A 22,463-nucleotide genomic window follows, 5' to 3' on the forward strand; every position below is an offset into this window, starting at 1 on the left:
AGGGCCCCCAAGAGGATGTCTAAAGTCTCCGCAAAGATGACTGCATCATCTGCAAAGTCAAGGTCCGAGATCTTGACATTCCCAAATGACGCACCGCAACTTGATCTCTCCGACATCCTCCCTAAAATCCAGTCCATACAAGTGCTGAAAAGTGTGGGGGCAAGTACACATCCCTGACGAACTCCAGTAATAACTGGAAATAAGTCAGAGATGGTACCACCACACTTCACAGCACTCTCAGTACCAGAGTAGAGTTCAGGCATCAGATCGATCAGTTTTGGTGGCACCCCACGAAGACCAAGAATCCTCCAGAGGACATCCCGATTCACTGAATCGAATGCTTTACAGAGATCAACATAGGCTGCAAGCAGCCCCTGCCGAAACTCGTCTGCGTTCGGTGAGGACACGAAGTGCAAGGATACGGTCAATCGTTGATCTCTTTGGTGTAAAGCCTGACTGCTCTGGACGCTGGTGCTCAAGCAGATGGTGGCGAACCCTATCGAGAATTATCTGAGCAAAGACCTTGCCCGGCACTGAGAGCAGCGTCACCCCTCGGTAGTTGTTGCAGTCTTGGCGATCACCCTTCCCTTTCCAGAGAGGGACAACAAGGCCCCTCTTCCAGTCAGTTGGGATGATGCCTGTGTTCCAGGCAGAGCACAAAACTGCATGCAACGACACGAGTGCAGCATTTCCACCAGCCTTGAGAAGTTCGGCATGGATGCCACAGATCCCTGGAGCTTTGCCCCGTTTCAACTGGTTCACCGCAGCCCGTGTTTCCACAAGCGTAGGTGGACCACAGTTGATTCGAGGGTCAGCAACAGGGATTGTAACACCCTTGACGTCCAACTCGACAGTTGGGGGATCAGCCTGGTACAACCGCTCAAAGTAACCGGCCCAGCGGGCCTTCACTTCAGACTCCTCTGTCAAGAGCCTACCACTCTCTGCTCGAACTGTAGTGCACCGAGGGATGGGCTTGGATGAACGTAATGCGCGAATTCCCCTGTAAGCGGGACGAGAATCACCTGTCCACAGGTGATGCTCTACCCCCTCACAGATTCCTCGCACATAGGCCTCCTTGTCCACCCTCAGTGCACGTACAGTTTTACGCCTCAGCTCCCTGAACAGCTCAGCTCTGCCATTCAGCCTGGCCCTGCGACTCTGGTCAATGGTATCCAGTGTCCCTTGAGAGACAAAATTCTTCTTTGCCCTGCGGTGAGCTCCAAGGCATCCACCGGCAACATCAAGGACGGTGGTCTTGAAGGCGCTCCACAACTCTTCAGGACCCCCAAAGCACCCAGACCCCCAAGTGTCCACTCAGCCTGTTCGCAAACTCCTCAGCTACTCTCTCATCCCTGAGCTTGGCAACATCCAGTCTCAGCTGGGATGGTACCATTCTCCAGGATTTAAGGTGCAGCTTTAGAGTTGCTACAACAAGCCTGTGGTCAGTATTGAGGAACTGAGCACTCCGGTAGACCCTGCAGTTCTGGATCATCCTCCAACGACCGTCAATGAGGACATGGTCAATCTCCTTTGCCACACCGCCAGCGTTGGAATACCAAGTCCAGCGATGAGCTTGTGGGCGCTGAAACCATGAACCAGCCACCCTAAGTCCATGACTTCTTGCAAAGTCAAGGAACTTAGTGCTATTCTGGTTCATAGTTCCTGACCCATGGGGACCAACACACACCTCATAACCGTCCCTATCAGTTCCAGTCGATGCATTGAAATCCCCCAAGACTAGAAGTGTATCTCATCTGGGGCACTGATCAACCACAGACTCGAGTGTGGCGTAGAATGCATCCTTCACGGTGAGATCACTCGCCTCAGTCGGAGCATAAACAGAGACCAGGGAAATGACACCTAAGGAGTGACGAATCCTTAATCTCATAATACGCTCGTTGACTGGTGTTACCTCAATTATCATTGGGGTCAGCTTATTGGACACAGCTACAGCAACTCCTTGGGTATGGTAACCATCAGAGCGACCAGACCAATAGTAGGTGTAACCACCCACCATTATCTCGCCGCAATCCGGTCTCCGAACCTCAGAGAGAGCTGCAATCCCGATGTCCAAACGCTTGAGCTCAGATGATAACAGAGACAGGTGATCATCCTCTCTTAGGGATAGGACATTCCAGGCACCCACCCGAAGGGACCGCCTCAGGTTAACCCAAGGAGACCGCCGTCTGGTGGACGACACCTCAGCACCACTCCGACACACTCTCCCGCAATCTGACCCAGGGATGTTACCCCGTGGTTTCCCTCCTATCAAAGATTGGGGGTCCCGAAGGCTTTGCCCCAATCCCGTCATCCGGTGAGCTGCCCTGCGAACGGAAGCTGCACAGGAGGTACTCCCACGGAGTGGGTTTTCAGATTTTTTTGCGTTTTTGCGTTTTGCGGAATGAAGGGTTTTACGGTGGCCGGAGTGCAAATCCTGCCACCAACCTCCTAATAAGAAGTGACCCAACTGCAGGAGGACGTCCGCAGACACAGTTGGGTACTAGATATGGATGGCCGTTGGCTCACAAGGAGCTCCTCCGCCCTTTGATTGAAACATGACAAAATCATTGAAACATGACAAAATTCACAATTCCACTCGGGGCAATCACATCTGCCTGACGAAGGTTTCAAAATGAAAATGAAAATCCGCATTAAACTCAGAAACTACATCCATTATAAACTTACTATACATGTTGAGAAAAATCAAGCGTATTAAATTTAGAACTCGACAATGTCGTCATCATCCTCATCATTGTCACATGGAGTATTTGTGCAGCCAGAGCCCCTGCAGTTTCCACAATCTGGAGTGCACTCAATGTTGTGCTTCTTACATGTGCATCTCAAGGTGCTACATTCAGCCTGGCAGTTGCACCTAATGACACATAACATCATTTCAGGAGCTGGAGCTATTGATGTCTGAAGTGGCACAAAACCCTCGTCACACTTCTGCCAACCCCAGTCTGTGGAAGAAGTATGCAAGTCTGACGTCTTCAAAATGAATCAAAGACCACCTTCAGAAGCATGCCGAATCTGCAAAGATATCTTCTCGAACTTCAGCGCTCTGGGTTCAGTATATGGACATGCTAGACATTCTACACAAATACATCCGGGCAGAGCGCACTGGGAACTGGGCACTACATCTACAGGCCATCCAGGAAATGCTGCCTTACCAGGCAGCCTCGGGCCACAACCTGTATGCCAAATCTGCGAGGGTGTATCTGCAGCAGATGTCCCAACCTCAAAACTCAACATCCCAAAGTCCAACAACGTTTTTATGAGGGGTTCCATGTGGTTCAACGAAGTGATCGCCTGTGGGCAGGTCTTTCATCTGGCCTGATCATCGAACAAGTTCTGATGAGAAGTTTGAAGACCAGCGGGGGGCTCACACGAGGGCGAGGAATGACAGAGCAACAACGACTGGTATGGCTACTATCAATGCCTGCCTGTGCAGAAATAAACCAGGCAATGCAGGAGCTCACAGGTGTGAACTACAACACTGGAGAGTAGAAGAAGGACATGACCAAGGCAAGACAATCTCGTGACTGGAAGGACACACTATCAGCTCTTCAGTATTTACAGGAACGGAATCCATTCAGTAGTGATCCACGTCTGAGGAACATTGCCACTGGAGTTCATGCACACCCCACAGTCAACGTCGATACAGCACATACTGTAGGAGCCAAAATATTGAAATCTATGGATGGGAAAACACCTGCCGAGTACACATTTAAGAGGAAAGACCAAGTTGTCACCCTCGGCATGAAGTCATCTGTCAAGATTGATGGAGAGCAAGTCCTGGTTGACCCACAACTCCTCTTCCAGAGACTGATCACTGTTGCACAGACAGCAGAAGAACTGGAGTCGGCCTTCAAATATGAACTGTGCAGCTATCCACGAGCCCTCTTTGATTCCTCTCTTCAGCTCCGAGAAACGCACAAGCCAGTCTTTGCTGATGCCATCTGGGATCTTGTTGGATCCGATGTCCTAGCAGATATCCCCAATGATGGGCAACAGTATGTTTTGGATGGCGGGGCACTTGTTAAACGCATTCCATGGTCTCGTGGATCTACATACAGAGACATATGCCACCAGTACACTGATTATGTAACGAAGAAGTACGGAGATGCCATAGTCATGTTTGATGGTTATGAGAGTACCAACACGAAGGATATGACACACCAGAGACGGTCTAAAGGGAATGCTGGCACTACTGTGACTTTTACAGCTGACATGCGTCTCACAATGAAGAAGGAACAATTTCTTGCCAATGGGCAGAATAAACAGCGATTCATTTTTATGTTGGGTGAAGAGCTTCAGAAGAAGAACTGTGAGAGACACCATGCCTCAGGGGATGCTGATCTCCTGATTGTACTGAAGGCCGTGCAGTCTGCTACTGTCACCAACACTGTGTTAGTTGGTGATGACACAGACCTCCTCGTCCTCCTATGCTACCATGCAAGCTTAGAATCCCATGACCTCTTATTTTGTCCCGAGCCAAAGAAGAACATGAAGAAGCCTCACATCTGGAACATCAAGGCTACAAAGAAAATGATTGGTACAGACATATGCAAGCACATACTGTTTCTACATGCAGTTCTTGGGTGCGACACGACATCTCGTCTTCATGGGATTGGAAAGGGAGCTTCCCTCAAAACGTTCAAAGCAAACAACACATTCCGTGACCAGGCCAAGGTTTTTGATACATATTCAGCTTCTGTATGTGATGTGGCAGATGCAGGAGAAAAAACATTGGTGATAATCTACAACGGAAAGTCAACTGACACCCTGGACACCCTCCGGTATCAGCGGTACTGGGACAAGGTGGCTTGGAGCTCCTCTCACGTGCAACCACAGATGTTACCACCAACATCAGAAGCAGCAAAGTATCACATCCTGCGCCTGCAAGTCCAAGAATGGAAGGGAAGTGCAGATGAACTTCTTCTGACAGACTGGGGTTGGCAGAAATGTAACGAGGGTTTTGTGCCACTTCAGACATCAATAGCTCAAGCTCCTGAAAAGATGTTACGTGTCATTAGGTGCAACTGCCAGTCTGAATGTAGCACCATGAGATGCACATGCGAGAAGCACATTGAGTGCACTCCAGCTTGTGGAAACTGCAGGGGCTCTGGCTGCACAAACACTCCATGTGAAAATGATGAGGATGATGACGACATTGTCGAGTTCTAACTTTAATACGCTTGATTTTTCTCAACATGTATAGTAAGTTTATAATGGATGTAGTTTCTGAGTTTAATGCTAATTTTCATTTTCATTTCGAAACCTTCATCAGGCAGATGTGATTGCCCCGAGTGAAATTGTGAATTTTGTCATGTTTCAATGATTTACATAATTATATTGTTTTGCCATAGACTTGATTTCATCTTGTGTCTTCAACATTTCTTCTTTTTTTTTGTTCAGGAGCCAAAATCAGTATCAGGTAAATATTTATATTTTTCGGGACAAAAATTTGACATTTTTGCACAAAAAAGCGATAATTTTTAATGTTACCCTCAATACATTTCACTTTTTTATAATTACTCTTGTATATCAATATACTGACCATAACTGGAAACAATTAGAATGCAGAAAAACATATATTTACATTTTAAAATATCAATCTTTGCCATTTTCTCATTTTCCCCAAAGCCGGGTGGCGGCCATATTGGATTTCCATGATTTCAGGACTTTCCCCCCGGAGGATCCCTTAGGACTTTTTTTCTGTCACTGAGGACATATCCAGGAATCAAAATCTGTTGAGTTTGCTTTTGTTGCAATTTGTGGGAGGTCATCCGACATTTTGACTGTACTATAATATCAGAGTTGTATGAAGCAGTCGTGAGTTAGTTCCGAATGTCTTTATCGAGCACACCTTGTTCAATGTTGCGCTATCTCCAAGGGAATGAAATACTATAGCCTTGAAAGCCAAAGATCTTTCATATTCTTGCTTAAAATCTCCTTTTTTCACCATGTCATTTCATTGCCTCTCTTGCTTTGCTAAAACAACATTTGATGGCTCACCGATGCGCTATCTATTCTGGATTCAATCTCTGACAATGTCAACCGAGCTAAAAACGTTCCGGTTACAATGGAGTGTCAGTGGGATGTGGTATCCTAGTCAAATTACCTGCCTTAAAGTGATGTGGATGTTAAGTCAGAATGATTTAATGGTCGGAATAGGTTTCACATATAGTAAAAGCGTAATTGCTCGATTAACTGAATGGGTTGTGGATAAAGTACAGGTATGATGCGCAAAATAGAATTCTCCTGTGTACGTCCTTTTATATTCCATTCCTTGCTTGTAGGAATGTAGGTGAGCCAAGACTTACAGATGAACACCAAGTAAAATTGTGCTTCCACAAACATGTTCCAAATTTCAATTTGGTAACAGGATGCCAAACTAGATGACTGCGATCACAAAGCCATCGCCTAGGGTACGCCTCCCCCGGCGCCCATGATCCATAGATGACCATGTTCTTTTTATTCAGACCCCCATATGACCCTGAACGTCAACATTCAGGGATAGAGCGTAAGTTAAGGAAATGTGTCCCCATCTGAAATTTTGTGGATACATTGTTTTGTTTGCATCCAGAAGTTGCGAGGATAGTGAGTTATTTAGTAACCTTTGTCCTCCAGTCCTGATGGTCGATGCTGTTGCACATTATTTTCCCATTGGGTTAAAAGTAAAATTTCTAACTTGTTCTGAAATGGATTTTTTTATTTTAGAGAGTATTAATAGCTATCTGTTAGAATTGTACAGCTTTTTAAGTTTTGTTGTTTGGGACATGGAAATCCTTTTTTTACCTTACAGCTACAAGAAAGCTTCTTTCAAAAATGTGCTTGTTATACAAAATTTGCAGAATGATGCCAAACTCTTGCAAGAGAGTGCTCCATCACTTAGTTAAAGCAAATTCAATGGCAATGTAAATAAAAATCTATGACACTACCGAAAGCTTTGTTTACTACAGAAAGCTACAGCCCATCTTCTGATATCATTCACCAATTATGGCCATCTTTACATTAGTGCTTAACCAACAAGGTCACTGATGTCTTTTCTTCCAGTCCCCAGACCTGTTTGAGATGATAGAAAGGATGCAGGTGGGTAAGAAATAGAGTGCATTCTGTGAAGATAACTGGCATAGGAAACTTTGACCATGGTATTTTGTTGCTGTTCTGTTGACCTGTGCGCACACATATAAATGAAGGCTTCGTTGTCTGACACTTATTCTTTATTTTGCTGGTGTCCACTGCTGCTTTCTGGTTGAACACTATTAGCCAGAGTTATTTAATTTAAGCACATGAGCACGAGAGAGATCTCTCCAACAAAATTAACAATCCCTATGCGTTTTGTGTTCAAACCAGCATTTTAAAGCCTTGATGAGAGAGAGAGAGAGAGAGAGAGAGAGAGAGAGAGAGAGAGAGAGAGAGAGAGAGAGAGAGAGAGAGAGAGAGAGAGAGAGAGAGAGAGAGAGAGAGAGAGAGAGAGAGAGAGAGAGAGAGAGAGAGAGAGAGAGAGAGAGAGAGAGAGAGAGAGAGAGAGAGAGAGAGAGAGAGAGAGAGAGAGAGAGAGAGAGAGAGAGAGAGAGAGAGAGAATGAATGAGTTGAAGACAACAACCCCAAAAGAGAAATGCATGGGTTTAGCATTTCAAAACACCAATCTTAATCATTTTGCTAAATTCAGGCATCATCAGCAAAGCAAGATCAGCTTAAAATGTAGAGCATCCAGAGCAATAGGAATTCATTCCAATACCTCGTAAACATGTAAGGTGTGAGAAAACAGGCTGAAGCAGAAAATCTTATTTGCATAACCCAGCACATCATCATGATATGGATGTCTCGCAGAACAATAGGAGGAATTGTTGGTGAAGGTTGAGAATAGACTCTCAGCAGGTGTAATATACGGTAGCTCAGAGGTTGAAATTGGAGAGACCATGAGGTGGTTGTGGACAGCAGACTTGAAATCCTGGAGGGAAGAGCCTGAGCCAACATTTTGAGGAAGACATATCCACAGGTAAGAAAGGACGGGGATGAATGAAGGGAGGTCACCATTAAGTTTAAGCTTGGTGAGGATAACAAGGAAAGGCTTTGTGATGGAACATGCCTAACCAGGATCGACAGAGTTTAGGAAGAGTGATTCTTCTTTATTTGTATGCAGCACTCAGCTGTGGGGTAGCATCATTGACTGAGGGCAAGGCTGTGCCGCTGATGCAATGCCCTGTGCTGGTTCGGGCAGGAATTTGAAATTTGTCCATGGATGCCGGCGATAGCTCGACGCCCTTCGTGAAGGACACTGTGGGATATTTAACGTCCATCAACGAATGCTGGCAGACGGGATGCCGAGTTTAACTTCCATCCGAGCGAGAGACCGCACACACATTGATGAATCGCCCTGCCTGTGAAACAACGGGATGACAGATTAGAGCTGAGTCGATATTCAAACCCAAGCAAGACAGCTTAGAGGTCAGTATCCGTACTTCCATGCCATCCTGCCAGCCAGACAGTGTGCTGAGATAGCTGGATGAGCAGAACCAGAACAGAGGTGGTAAAAATTCACCAACCTGTCTGTTATGTGGTGAGCGAGAAGAATACCCCGAGATGTTGTTTCCTGACATGAGATACTAGTGACACAGAAGGCGTTAGGTTCCAGGGCCTAAAAGTAAGGGATGGGGAGGGGGTATTGGGAAGCAGCAGCAGTTCACAGAAGGGAGCCATATTCCATGACTATTTGCATGAAGACTTTGTACACCTTCGTAAACTGAGGATGGCAATGAAAAGGTTTCGCCTAATGGAGAATTCTGGTACCGCAGTTGGCTTTGGAGGCCAGCTTGGAAATGTGATCTGCCGCAGAGCGGCGAGGCCTCTGGAGTTCCAGAGGCGACATCTCTCCCAGTGGTTTACCCCAGAAATATAATACATCATTTGTCAGCCAGTTATTATTAGGGCATAAAGTGAGACTTCTCGCATGAAAAAATTATTTAAACGACCTTTTCAGTGAAACCATTCATAGTGACATCGCCAGGGTATTTTTGGGGTTTTCTTATTTATTTATTTATTTATTGTTTTGTGCTTTTGTGGGATGAAGAGGGTTGTTAGCTGGGGAATGAAAGAACACTGACAACATTCAGTATTTGATACGAAGTTCTTACAGATATCACAATACATGGACACAATCACCCATCCAAACTAAAGCTACGTACCTACAAGTCCGACCAATGTCCATGTATCCCTCGATCCCAATGCTTCTAGTACCTATCTAATTACAATTTAAACATCTACTATCTCTGCTACCACTACCTTTACAGGGAGACCATTTCAAACACTAACTACTCTCTGATTGAAAGACCCCTTCAATTGAAATTGAAAGACCCAGAGAGATTGAAAGACTATTCTAACTCTCCCTTTACTCTCAGGCTGTGGGACTTGTCCTGTCACTTTCCATTCAGCTGAAAGCCTCTTCCGCATTTACTTTGTCTATACCCTTCATTATCTTGAACATCTTTATCAGATCCCTTCATCATCTCCTCCTTTCTGATATATAAAGTCTTGTCTCCTTGAGCTATTCATCATAGCTTAATCGATCGAGCTAGCCCCGTGATCAATGTAGTCGCTCCAAGCTGCACCATCTCTATTTCAGCTGCGTCCTTCGTCAGATGCAGTGATCAACACCAAACACAATATTAATTCCAGGTGAGGCTTCAGTAACTTCCTGTATGGTGTTAATACTACCTCTCTTGATTTATATTTTATCCATGTCTCAATACAACCAAAACTCATATTCGCCTTACCTTCATCTCTCTGACACAGTGGTGTCTGCTTATCCCCCGTATCTATACCACCACCCCCGATCTATAATGGCACATGCTCCAAGACCCCCCTAGCATTACATAGTCCATATTTTCATTGTCCATACCCATCAGTAGTACATTACATCTCCTTCTGATAAACTGCATCTGCCAGTATTTACACTCTCCTGAATCGTTGCACTCACCACCCCTTTTTCCTTCCCCGCTGTTTACCTTACCTCCAAGCTTTGCATTACCTGCAAGTTTGAAAAACCTACTCTGAACCCCACATTCCAAAGCATTCATGTAAATTGTAAAGAACAATGATCTGAGTACCAATCTCTGAGGAGCTTACAACCCCAGGAGCTTGCAAGCTCCCAAACAGACATCCCCCTACTCACAGCCGCTCCTTGCCTCCGATCACGAATCCAATTTTCAATCCAGTTAGATACTCCACAGGCCTTATCAATAACTACCAGCCTTTTATGTGGTCCCTTATCAAATCTGAAAGCCTAGGTATACTACATCTACTGCACTTCCCTCATTTACCCATTTAGAAACTGTTCCAGAGAACTCCAATAAATTTGTTAAACATGACCTCTCTTTAGTAAATCCATGATGACTGCCTTCAATTCGTTTAAATTTATCTGAATTGGTCTACTCTCCAATCCTCCAGTACCTTTTCTAACTCCAAGCTTATGTGTTCTGCCACCTCTCTCCATACTCTCAGATACATATTACCTGGCCCTGGTGCTTCATTTTCTCTTAGCTTTCCGAGCTGCTTCTTTACTTCCTCCACTCCTACCTGGAACTCCTACAAAACATTTCCTCACCCCGTAGACACATTATCTCAGTCACTGGTAATTCCCCTGCTTGTGATTGTGTAAATGTTGAAGCAAAAGAACGATTTTAAACAAATCTACGAGAAACATGTTCTCAAGATAGGTGATCAAAATACCACCAAGTTTGTTTGCGAAAGGTGAGAGACCCGTGACTTCAGACGTCGCGTTGGCCTGATGTTTAGTTTCCGGTGTATCGGAGGACAGTTTGATGGAGAAACTACACATTCCCATCAGTAGAGTTAGCATTCCAGGAAGAAAAGGCGAGCTGCTGTCTGCCAATTGTCTTTCCGCATGAATCATTGTATCGGGTAACAGATGTTGGGCAGGATAACAGGAGGTGTAAAGGTGTTACCTGATGAACGAGAGAGAGCGGAGTTTCTTGCGAAAAAATTCCCAGGCACTTCTCTATCACAAGATGAAGCTATGGTGTGTGAAATAACGGACTGAAGACTCAAATTTGTCCAATTAAACTGGCAGGCTTGGCGGTGCATTTGTAAATCCCTGAAGACAACCAGAGATAGACACTTTATAGAGTACAGCATATGATGAGCTCAGGTAGCTGAGTAAGAGCACATATGGTTAAGGCAAAATTAACCCTATCAGGCAGAGACGGAGCCATTATGGGAAATATGGGTTCGGGAATGCTGCATATCGATAATCCTGAAAGTGTAAGAAAAGCACACGACTGCAATACCTTGGACAATGGAAGGAGGACTCACACCAAGCGAACGGGAATGGTAGCAGCTGAAGTCACTGTGGATTAGCAATTGGGGTAGCAGCATTGGAGGAAGTGGAAGTTGGAATCATACACAGTCATTGCAGTTGGGAGCGCAATAGACCACTCACATTAATGAGAGAGAGAGAGAGAGAGAGAGAGAGAGAGAGAGAGAGAGAGAGAGAGAGAGAGAGAGAGAGAGAGAGAGAGAGAGAGAGAGAGAGAGAGAGAGACAGAGAGAGAGACAGAGACAGAGACAGAGACAGAGACAGAGACAGAGACAGAGACAGAGACAGAGACAGAGACAGAGACAGAGACAGAGACAGACAGACATCAATTCACATTAATGGCAAGATGGTTTTTGTTTCAGGAAACATAAATTCTCAATGTGGTAACTCGTATCACGGCTGTGTTGAAAATCTAAGCGAGCAAATGCTTTCAGGAGGGCATGGTAATTTTTTGTAAATGAGCAATATAGTGCCCAGTAAAGGAGAGGGGGTGGGACATAAGAGTGAGCATTGTAGGAGAATGGGAAGAGGTCAGAGAAGAGTTGGATGAGGGGATGAGTAGCCAATGACATCATAGCTCATGTGAATAGACAGCGTAACTACAGTCAGATATGTGAGAGTGGAAGGGATGAAAGAAGCATTGTGATGATTAAATAATTTCATTTTTATAAATGATTTTGGAGCGGAAGGATGAAAGCAGACAATGAAGAGACAATGAAGAGACAATGAAGAGACAATGAAGAGACAATGGAGAGAGAGAGAGAGAGAGAGAGAGAGAGAGAGAGAGAGAGAGAGAGAGAGAGAGAGAGAGAGAGAGAGAGAGAGAGAGAGAGAGAGAGAGAGACAGACAGACAGACGGACGAAGTAGGGAGAAGATGGATGGGTAAATGGGTTAGGTAGGGGAAAGACTGTGAGATACCAAGAGAGAACAGTGGGGTGAGGACAGATGTCAGGAAGGTATTTTGTATGGGCGTGAGGAGGATTAGCACATCAAATTAGATTGACCAATCATTGCAGATATTAATATGCTTGGAAAAAGCATCAATGAAACTGAATTCAAGATTCTAAGAGAGATCTCTCCTTTAATTACGAAGAGCAATAACCCATAAGAAGTGTGTAAGCCAGCATGAAAGAATGCAAAAAGCAGAGCACTGAAAATACAAATTTAACCAAATGAAAAAGTTCCTTTTCACCTCCTTTCAGCCAATGAAATGTCAATTTTAGAATAATATGTGACGAGTGCCTGAGTTATCAAAAACGATCCGCAATGCAGGCACAGTTCATTCAATCATGGAACATACCTTGAGGCACCTGATGTCGAGGATGAATCCAAACTCCAATTGAAACTGATTGGCTTATCTCTCACCTTTTGCCAGCCCAGTATTATATGGCTTGTGAAAAGTACCGTAATGCGAAATGAGAGACGTGCTGGAGGTGAAGAGGTAGTCTGTTTTTAACTGGTGTCGGTTTAATGTTTACGCAGTGTGCCTCATTGTAGAAACACTTGCTCGTTTGTTCTTTCTCTTCCAGAGTGATAGACTGGATGATCAACGCTGCAGTATGCCACGCTCCAGGGTAAGACGGCTTGACTGCCATTCATCTGGATGTATAAAACGCTCATCTCCATTCCCTTTCCCTGGAGGCTTTGCAAACCTAAATGCTAAATACTTTGACAGACAGCATCATCCTGAGTTCTGAACTGCAGACATTTGCCCTTGCCCAGTGAAACCAATCCAAAATGCCATCCAACCACCAGCCGCTAATGCTGTGTGGGCAGCGAGTTATTTCCACCTCCAATGACAAGGTGGTTAAGGTTAAGCTGAAAGTCTAGCCAGTAATTCAATCTGATATATTCAATCCCTGCAATCATGGGTATTCCTGATATTTTTGACACTTAACCCTTAGACACATTCGGTTGGGCACCTTCATTGTGTGACACCGAAAAGTTGAAAAAAAAAAACTTTCTTTTATACTCATATTCTGTTACACCTGTTGCACACTACAACACTATGTTCCTTGCAAGCACTACCTTCACATTTCATACAGCTTGTGGCACACTTGCTGTACTTTTTTGTGGGTATGTCAAGCATTTCTCTGTTCAGTGCTCTGCCTGCAGAGTTTTTGGAGGTCAGGGGATGGAGGGAAGGAGATTGTCGGAAGACCATGTAGCAATGCCAATCACTTCTGTTGCTGATTGCTGATGACAGTATCATGCAGTTTATGTTTGCTACTTCTGTATTTCATGTGTGTTTTCACCATTTCATTGACTAGGTCACCTGACATGTGCAACATTCTGGAGTATTAGTCTCGGTGCAACCTGCAGAAAATAAGCTATGCATTTTAAAGTGGAAGGATGTCATGGACCAACGTCCATGACATCCTGCCACATTAAAACTGGTCATCCGCCCATCTGAGATTTGCAGTAGTTTTATATATTTTGATCCTTCACATCAACTCCTTCTTTTGTTTAATTACCTCCACCACCAAAAGTGGAACGGATTTATAGCACATCTGGATACAATAATTATTTATTTTTGTGAAGTGATTCTTCACCATTGAGATATAGGGGCAAAAACGGTACATAGCCTGATATTTCCAAAAAAGTATTGGGTCCGATATGTTGTTGTGGATCAGACATTGCGTGGCGGAGGTATGCGCTCTTCCGAGTGCACTTCCAGTTATTTCATTTTTCACCAATGGGAAATTGGGGCCAAAATGACATTACAGGTATAGCACAATATTTCAAAACGTTATGTAAGGGTTTTGACAAAACTTGGTGGATGAGTTGGGAAGGTGACAAGAATAAGCCGATTAAGTTTTGGTTCAGGTTTGGATGCAGATCCGGCCTATCGGTGGGATACAAAAGGTAAACTGTTCAGCCTGGCGGAGGTATCCGCTCAATCGAATGCCATTTTAGTTACAATGTGTGATGATATCTGGTTCCATCTTTACCAACATGCCCAGACTGGTATGGTGATCTTTTGTGCTCAGCAGGATGACAGCTTTGTTCCTTTTTGCCACACAGTCCACCATTGTAACATTTGGTTTTTAATCCAAATTCAAATGAGTGGATAGCCAAGCTGCGTGTGACAGGCATAATTGTTGGAATTTGGAGCTTGTTTTCTCACATGGAGCCAACTGCAGTGACTCTTTTTTTTTCCGCAAGAAGTTCTTCCACTAAAGGATCACCTTTGAAGAAGTTATCAATCATCACTCTGATTCTTGAGCTGAGCATCGTGCTTCACAAAGTCCTCGCTATGTTAATGGAACTGAATGATGTCGGCATGTGTTCTCCAGTCGAATGTAATCCTGGGTGAGAGACACCACTGGCATCGAATTTATTGCATAGGTGCGTTTTTTTTTAATGTCAGTTGCAATTTATAAGCAAAATCTAAACTCGGTCGGAATGCTTTTCCTCGTATTTGTATATCTTTCAATATGAATATACTCCTCAGGTCACACATCATGTGCAGGGAAGCTTGCCAATTTCACACCAATCTATAGGAATGCTACTAATACCAACGCATTCAATTTCAGACCAGTCAGCTTCATACCCACCATCAGTAAAGTGATTACATTTTTTTTCTTGTAGATGATCTCGGACACATCTGTTTTCAAATGCAATCATTTCTGTCAGTCCATGAACCGAGTGCCTAAAAATGCATCATCAGTACCACCTCAGTGGCAAATTCTAATCTTGATTTTCTACAAACTCAGTATCTTTACATTCTCTTTTGGCACGATAGCCTTCCAGATTGCGCAGACTTCTTTCTTTATTCTCTCAAATACTGATTACGTGGCCACCCTAATTGACCTGCTCATGCATTTTGCTATGTCTTTGTGTAGTGGTACCTCTGTCTGACCTTTGTCTTTGTCTGACCTTTCAATTACATGAAGCTTTGGACGATTTATGTGTGATATTGTTAGTTAAATAACGAAGTTAAAACTTAATTAAGCATACAAATTTGCAATACAGCAACGTACTGATTCTGTCTGACATTTTTAGACAACTTATACAAAGGATTAGACGTATCTTTTCAAAATCATACATGAACAGGTGTCCATAACATAATCCTTACTCTAATTCACGAACCGGTGTTTGTGTGTCGGGCTCCTCATACATTTCTGGGCCAATTATATCTAGATTTGCTACGTAGGATCAGCACAACCCCAATCAATGTATCGGAGTGTGTTTATCTTTGCCAGTGGTCTTGGGGTGGTGGAGGGGTGGAAAAAGAGAAGCAAATTCTCCATGTAAATATGTTTCATGTAGCATCACCTCCTGGTGGGGGAGGGTATTACAAATTCCCACCATTTACAGTCCAGTATTCCTGTCCCCACGTTTTTCAGAACTGTGAGGTGTTTTGAATTATAAGCAATAGGTATGTTTTTGCTTCATGCACGTAACCCGAGTTATTTTTTGTTATTTTTGAGAGTGATTGAGGAACAAGATCAGAACAAGCGTCAGAAGAACGTGTTGCTTGCTTGGAACGCGATCTCCCATATGTTGGATACTCTTCGAGTCATTCAAAATTTTAAATACGTTTCATTGCACTCAATGTAAGTGGAAATTCCAATCAAAGCATCCAACACCGAGCTTCGCAGCAACGTCAAAGTGAATTTTCCTCATGCCATATATATCCAGCAAGGGTGGTTGGTGAAGGTGATGTTGGTTGACTTCCAAGCAGATGGAAGATGACCTTTGGCAAATTATAGAATGAATAGAGCAGAATATTTGTGAAACACAACATGATGTCTTTTGATGAAATCTGTCAGCAAAGCGATGGGTAATTTTGCTCGTATTCTCGAAGAGCCCATCATGTAGAGCCATTGTGCACTCTGTATTAGCACCATACAGTCCAGTGTGGAACCAGTGTCTGAAAAGCACAAATTTATTAAAGAAGTGACAATACCGATGCAAAAAAACCTGTGCTCGAATAAGTCTATCTGAACCACTTTGCTTTGTCAGAGACAAACAGGCTAATCTTAGAGACATCCACATATTTGCATGGTCATCACAAGACACCTGCAGATCAGTTGTTTCACTATCCTCACTTCAGCTCTGAGGTCATTGGCAAACAACAATGTAGAACACAGATCTGCAGTCAGTTCTTCAGTCATCAAATGATTGATGCAAGGAACAAGCTTCCCAAAACAGTGTCTACACCTTCGTTGGAATCCTTTAAACATTAACTTGAGCTGGTCACCATAGGGCAGAGACCACTAATGGTCATGTAACAAATGTAAGGTGTGGAGAAATCTCCCATGACTGTCTGTCCAAGCCTGCTAAGGATTTGTTGAAACAGTCTTGTACTCCCTTTTCACCAGCTTCACTGATCCAAGTTTTCCTTTGCCTGCAAAGGCATTAACAGTGTTGCATCCTGAGAATGCATGTACGAGTACGCTGATCAAAGCTGCACATAAATAAATTCCAAGGAAACCAGCAACTTTGTTGATATCAATGAATCTGGTACAGCTCTGTGCACCACATCTCAGACACATTGGGCAAGAGAGGTCATTGCAGAATCTGAGACACAGCATAAGTGCGTCTGTGTTTTCAGCTGTAATTATTACTGACATATCCAGCTTCTGAGGCCGAGACTGCATGGAGATGCATGCATATGTCTGCCTCGTCATGTGTTGATTTCAACTCCTCTATTTCTTCCCACCTATCTCGAATGAACTTGGAACAAACGTCCTCACATGTGACATGCAGTCCTTTATGTTGTTTTAGTCATCTCTCTGCATTGAGGTTTTCCAATTTTGCAACCAATACATTGATTAGGCTTGTATCTTGTGGCCTGCAGAAAGGTTCTTGAACTGAAAACTTGTATTAGACTTTCTGTTCAGTCTCTCTAAACTTTTTTTTGTGGATACCTCCAAGTAATCATCAACAACCACGTCAATTCGGTCACTCTCTGCACCCGCATGAAGTGTCAAATACACAGCGAATTCAGCAATGTGCAAAATTCTTCTTTCCTTTTATCTTCTGAACCAGATTAATTACATGTGTAATAGATATAGAGGGTTTGAGAATCGTCTACACTGGAGAGATATTCCCCTCTATCTCCCTGCCAAACCTTGCTTTGTTGGTCTTCCATAGAGATCCATCAAATGTCACCAAATGCCAATGGAATTGAACCTAGTGCAGGGTGTGCCATTGCTCTGAGCATGAACTATCACATGACCAAACATATTTTTGTCCATTTTGAGTTGGACTTCTTTGCCTGACATCTTTGAAGCATCTTTCTTCTTTCAGATCTAAAGTTTGTATGTTTCATGCAGGAAGTTTTAGGCACATTGCTTTGGGCATTCATCATCGTCTTCAAGAATCCCAGTCGACTTCGAGCATTCATCATAAACATCTTAACAGTTTTGATCTGTGTTGCCTCACATTCTCTGCGGTATCCAAAACTGGAGCATCATTCCATATATTGGCAGTCCTCAACTGATTGTTCCGTGAATCAATGTCCTGTATAAACACAAGTTTGTCACTTGGGTCCTCCCCAGCAGTATGAATAGCGTATGAAACACAAGGTCGGGTTTTTTTTTGGACACCCCTTGAGGCTCCTATGTGACTGCTGTGCTCTATCATTTCTGAGACTCGAACTTCAAACCTGACCGACGAATAAAGATTCCATCATCTCACGAGATTGTGAATTAATCGTGTTTTTTAATTATTTATTTATTTTTAATTTTTCTTCATGAACGAGAACAGGAATGTTGTCAACAACGGGAAGAAAGGGAAAAGGATTGTGAATTTAATGTTCCGTCGTTATTTACTTTTAACATTGTTAGAAACGAACGTGAACAGCAACAAGTCTGAAGACGACGATGGTTCACGAGCGGTATTTGACGATGTAGATTGTTTCAGAAGTCAAGGATGAGACAATGTGATAATGTTTGACCAAGTTATAAAAATGATCAACATGATGTGGTACGAGTGACGGGTTATTAGCTGCAAAATGTCGAAAACCCGGTTTCGTTCAACAACTTTAAAAATTTGACCTTTGCATAACCTTTAAAGGTCACAAAACAATGTTGTGGACATTAAAATAAGGAAACAGGATACGTGCTATAGCTTAATGGAGTTAGTTCGTCGAAGAAGGTCCAAAACCCCGTTCGATTCCCACGACTTTGAAAATTTGACCTTTGTTAACATTTTTTTGGTCAAAGGTCAAGGATTATGACCTTTGGTGCAAAACTTCCTCTGGAACATTCCAGGAACAATATAACGTCATATAGGCTATATGGCATTTCACACTCCTCGGATTATCCATACTTTGATGAAATCAGCGTAAAAACAAACTTGAAGGGGGCACTACGGGCAAGGTGTTCGAGATAGAGAAAAATGGTTTGAAGACTTAAGATGGGGAATGACCTCAAGATTACGCATAAAAATATTGTCATCCCAGCTCTCAAAGTTTGGGCGGTCATATGATTTTTATGTCAAAATTCGAAATTTTCTAAGTTCTTGACCTTGTGACCTTGACCTTGTGACGAAAATGAAAAATCGAGCTCCGTGGGGCTATGCAGGTGCCATTGGGCTAACCAAATACCAAAACCCCTGCCAGATTCGACAAACCCCTCGGAGAAGATGGTTTTTATGTCAAAATCGCAATTTTCTAAGTTCGTGACCTTGTGACCTTGACCTTGGGACGAAAATGAAAAATCGAGCTCCGTGGGGCTATGCGGGTGCCATTGGGCTAACCAAATACCAAAACCCCTGCCAGATTCGACAAACCCCCTCGGAGAAGATGCAAATTGAAATTGGCTACCCCCTAAAAACACAATTCGCAATTTTCTAAGTTTGTGACCTTGTGGCCTAGACCTTGGGATGAAAATGAAAAATCGAGCTCCGTGGGGCTATGCAGGTGCCATTGGGCTAACCAAATACCAAAACCCCCTGTCAGATCCGACAAACCCCCAAGGAGAAGATGCAAATTGAAATCAGCTACCCCCTAAAAACACAATTCGCAATTTTCTAAGTTCGTGACCTTGTGACCTTGACCTTGGGATGAAAATGAAAAATCGAGCTCTGTGGGGCTATGCAGGTGCCATTGGGCAAACCAAATATCGAAACCCCTGTCAGATTCAACAAACCCCCGAGGAGAAGATGCAAATTGAAATCGGCTACCCCCTAAAAACACGTTTTTTGGGCGTGGCTCCGCCCATAATGGGTGCACCATGCCCATTTTCTGGAAAACACAACTAGATCATGATATAAACCTCCCACCAAAATTTTGTCAGGATCGGATCAAAACCCACGGAGCTATGCTCGGGACAGACAGATACAGACAGACAGACAGACAGACAGACACACACACACAACAATAACGAATATAGTGGTCATTTATTTTTTTCGTGAAAATATTTTTTCGTGAACCAATTATTTTTTTCGTGAAAATATTTTTTCGTGAACCAACAATGCATGCAACTTTCAATCATTCAGGCGTTTGTTTGCCCTCTTGCTCCTGTTGTTTTCAACTTTCACTTGAGCCTAATTACATTCACATGTTTCGTGCTAATGTGAAAATAATGTGATGCGCCCTTTTTGAATTGAATTGCCAGTGGATGAAAATTTTCCATGTTTCACGTGGATGATAAAAAATAATGAAATTAAATTAAATGATGGGCTGAATGGCCTCCTCCCTGGGTCGAATGGCCGACTCCTGCACTAGAGTTCCTTGTATATCCATGTGTATCCATGTGTGACTTGTTAAGAATGGGAAGAAAGGGGGAGGGGAGGACAGACACTTGGGATTGGGGGTGGGGGGGGCAGAGAGTTGGGAGAGAGAGTTGTGGACTTGGGGTTGGGAGGGGGTGTTGAGGACTTGAAGAAGAAAGGGGGAGGGGAGGATCCCCAGAGGGTTGCATTGAGGGGGGTAAGTGAGGGCAGAGAGTGAAAGAAGGCACAGAGTGTTGGGAGAGGGGATTGAGGCTTTGGGGGAGGGAGGGTTGAGGACTTGACCAAATTCTAAATTCCTGCCATAGTCTGCAAGTGATACTGCATTGACAATATAGATCTGATCCTGAGCAATGATGTAAACCAGCAGCTACAAGAAAGAGAATAATCTTTGGGGCAATTCCACAATGGTTCATGAAGGTCTACACCTACAGTTGAAGTAGTTTCCCTTTGTTGTTTTTTTTTTACTTAAATATATTTTGTAAATCCGTTTATTTAATTATATAATGGATACACATTTATATTTGTAAAAATAAATTCTCAGAGTAATATTTTTGAACTTGGTTTCTTTCAATAGTTTACACACATATTACAATGAAACTTGATCTTTCTAATTTGATAGAGCTCTTCATGAGCAGTCACGTCCCTGCGATTAATAGGAAGCAGCATCCTTGTAAATGAACTTTGGCCATTGTGCTCTACATGCCATGAGATAATTTTAAAGTGACATACACGAGGGTTCTACCTCCATTGGTAATTCTTATTCTCCATTACTCCTGCAGGTAGAAGATGATTACATCCCATATCCCAGCATTCTCGAGGTGAGCTTTTTTATCTCTCTGGGAAAGCATACCATATTATGCCACACACACCTACGTGCACCATGTGTGACAGCCTAATGATATGTGTGCTGTCTTTCTCCTTGTGAGCTTTGTCACTGATTCAGCCTAGCCACTATCTCAATATGATTCTAGGCATCCAGTCCAGTGCTATTGCGCAATGCTCATTGTTGTATCACTATATTATGGAGAAGGAAGTTATTAGCATGAAACATTTTGCCTTTTGTGCTGGAGGAAGCTGGTTGCAGGAGATTAATATAGTTTGTCATTGCGAAATGGAATTCTGAACACTTCCAGCATAAATATTCACCTTGTAGCTAATGCATCACTTTAATCACAAAAAAATTCCCCAAAAATAACAAGGAACAAAAAAAAAGAGAAGATAAGTGACAGATTTTTGGTGGCACATGTTGGTAAAAAGAGTGGAGAAGCAGAATGAGGTGGCAGGAATATAAATTGTGAAAGTTGGAGCAGTGAAAAATGGACAACCAGGATTAACAGTATTCTTCGTTGAGCTTTACGTACAATCACATGCAGGGCAAGGACGTCAGGAGATGTCAGTGTACTTTTACATAAATTCCTTGAACATTAGCAGACAATACACAAACAAGAAAGATGTCATGCATAGCACGACACTTGCAAAATCCATAAAACAAATTTGACCTTAAAAAATAAATGCTGGTTGAATTCAATGACCAAGTATGCAAATCCTCTTCAAATTTCAAGTCAATTGGATGAAAATTGCCAATTTTAAAAATTTGGCCTATAATGTCGACTTTTTGACCTATGTTGACCTTTTGGCCGATGCTGACCTTAAAAATACTTCTTCGTTGAATTATGTGCCCCGGTATGCAAATCCTCTTCAAAATTCAAGTCAATAGGATGAAAATTTAGGATTTTAGAAATCTTGCCCATGTTGACCTCAAAAATAATTGGTGTTTGAATTGACTAACCTGATGTGCAAATCCTCTTCAAATTTCAAGTCAATTGGATGAAAAATTGAGGATTTTAGAAATTCAACCAAACTTGTTGAACTTTGGCCTGGGTTGACCTTTTGACCTACATTGACTTCAAAACTAATGGGTGCTTAAATTCAGTGGCTCTATTTGAAAACCCTGTTGAAAATTCAAGTAAATCAGATGAAAATTGCCGATTTTGGAAATTTGGCTTCATCGAATTGGCTTAATTTGTCGACCTCAAAAATAATTAGTTGCTAAATTCATTAACTTGACATATAAATCCTCTTCAAATTTCAACTTAATCGGATTAAAATTGATGATTTTAGAAATTTCACAAGTTGTTGACTTTTTGACCTCAAAATCAATAAGCTTCTCCTTACGACCAACTCCACCATTTGGTGAAGTTTTGTGAAGATTGGTTTAAAAAGCGTGACCTGTCGGTGCTTGAAATACAAACAAACAAACAGACAAACAGACAGAATAACACACGCAATCAACCAATGTTGTTGTTCGTCTTTCGGCTGCTCCCGTTAGGGGTCGCCACAGCGGATCATCCGTTATGATCTGCATACTGATTTGGCACAGGTTTTTTATGCCGACGCATAAAACCGACGCATTTATCCCGACCCTTCCT

The 22,463-nt window shown here is 43.0% G+C and overlaps 1 protein-coding gene across 27 annotated transcripts in view; it reads left to right on the forward strand.

Moving 5' to 3' along the window:
• The window catches only part of RAP1GAP (RAP1 GTPase activating protein), a 461,763-nt gene that overhangs the window by 360,247 nt on the left and 79,053 nt on the right, over positions 1 to 22,463 (forward strand). For 12 of the 27 annotated variants that reach the window (XM_085878240.1, XM_085878242.1, XM_085878265.1 and 9 more), the window contains 2 exons: positions 12,876 to 12,920; positions 20,814 to 20,852. In XM_085878240.1, the coding sequence (XP_085734366.1) occupies positions 12,906 to 12,920; positions 20,814 to 20,852 (54 nt within the window). In that variant the 5' untranslated portion in view covers positions 12,876 to 12,905. Of the gene's footprint in view, positions 1 to 7,059; positions 7,096 to 12,875; positions 12,921 to 20,813; positions 20,853 to 22,463 lie in introns of all 27 variants that reach the window. The other 15 variants (XM_085878239.1, XM_085878236.1, XM_085878237.1 and 12 more) reach the window with 2 other exon arrangements.

This window comes from Eptatretus burgeri, chromosome 4 (assembly GCF_056783735.1).
Source record: "Eptatretus burgeri isolate ZD-2024b chromosome 4, Ebu_testis_v1, whole genome shotgun sequence".
Taxonomy (NCBI): domain Eukaryota; kingdom Metazoa; phylum Chordata; class Myxini; order Myxiniformes; family Myxinidae; genus Eptatretus; species Eptatretus burgeri.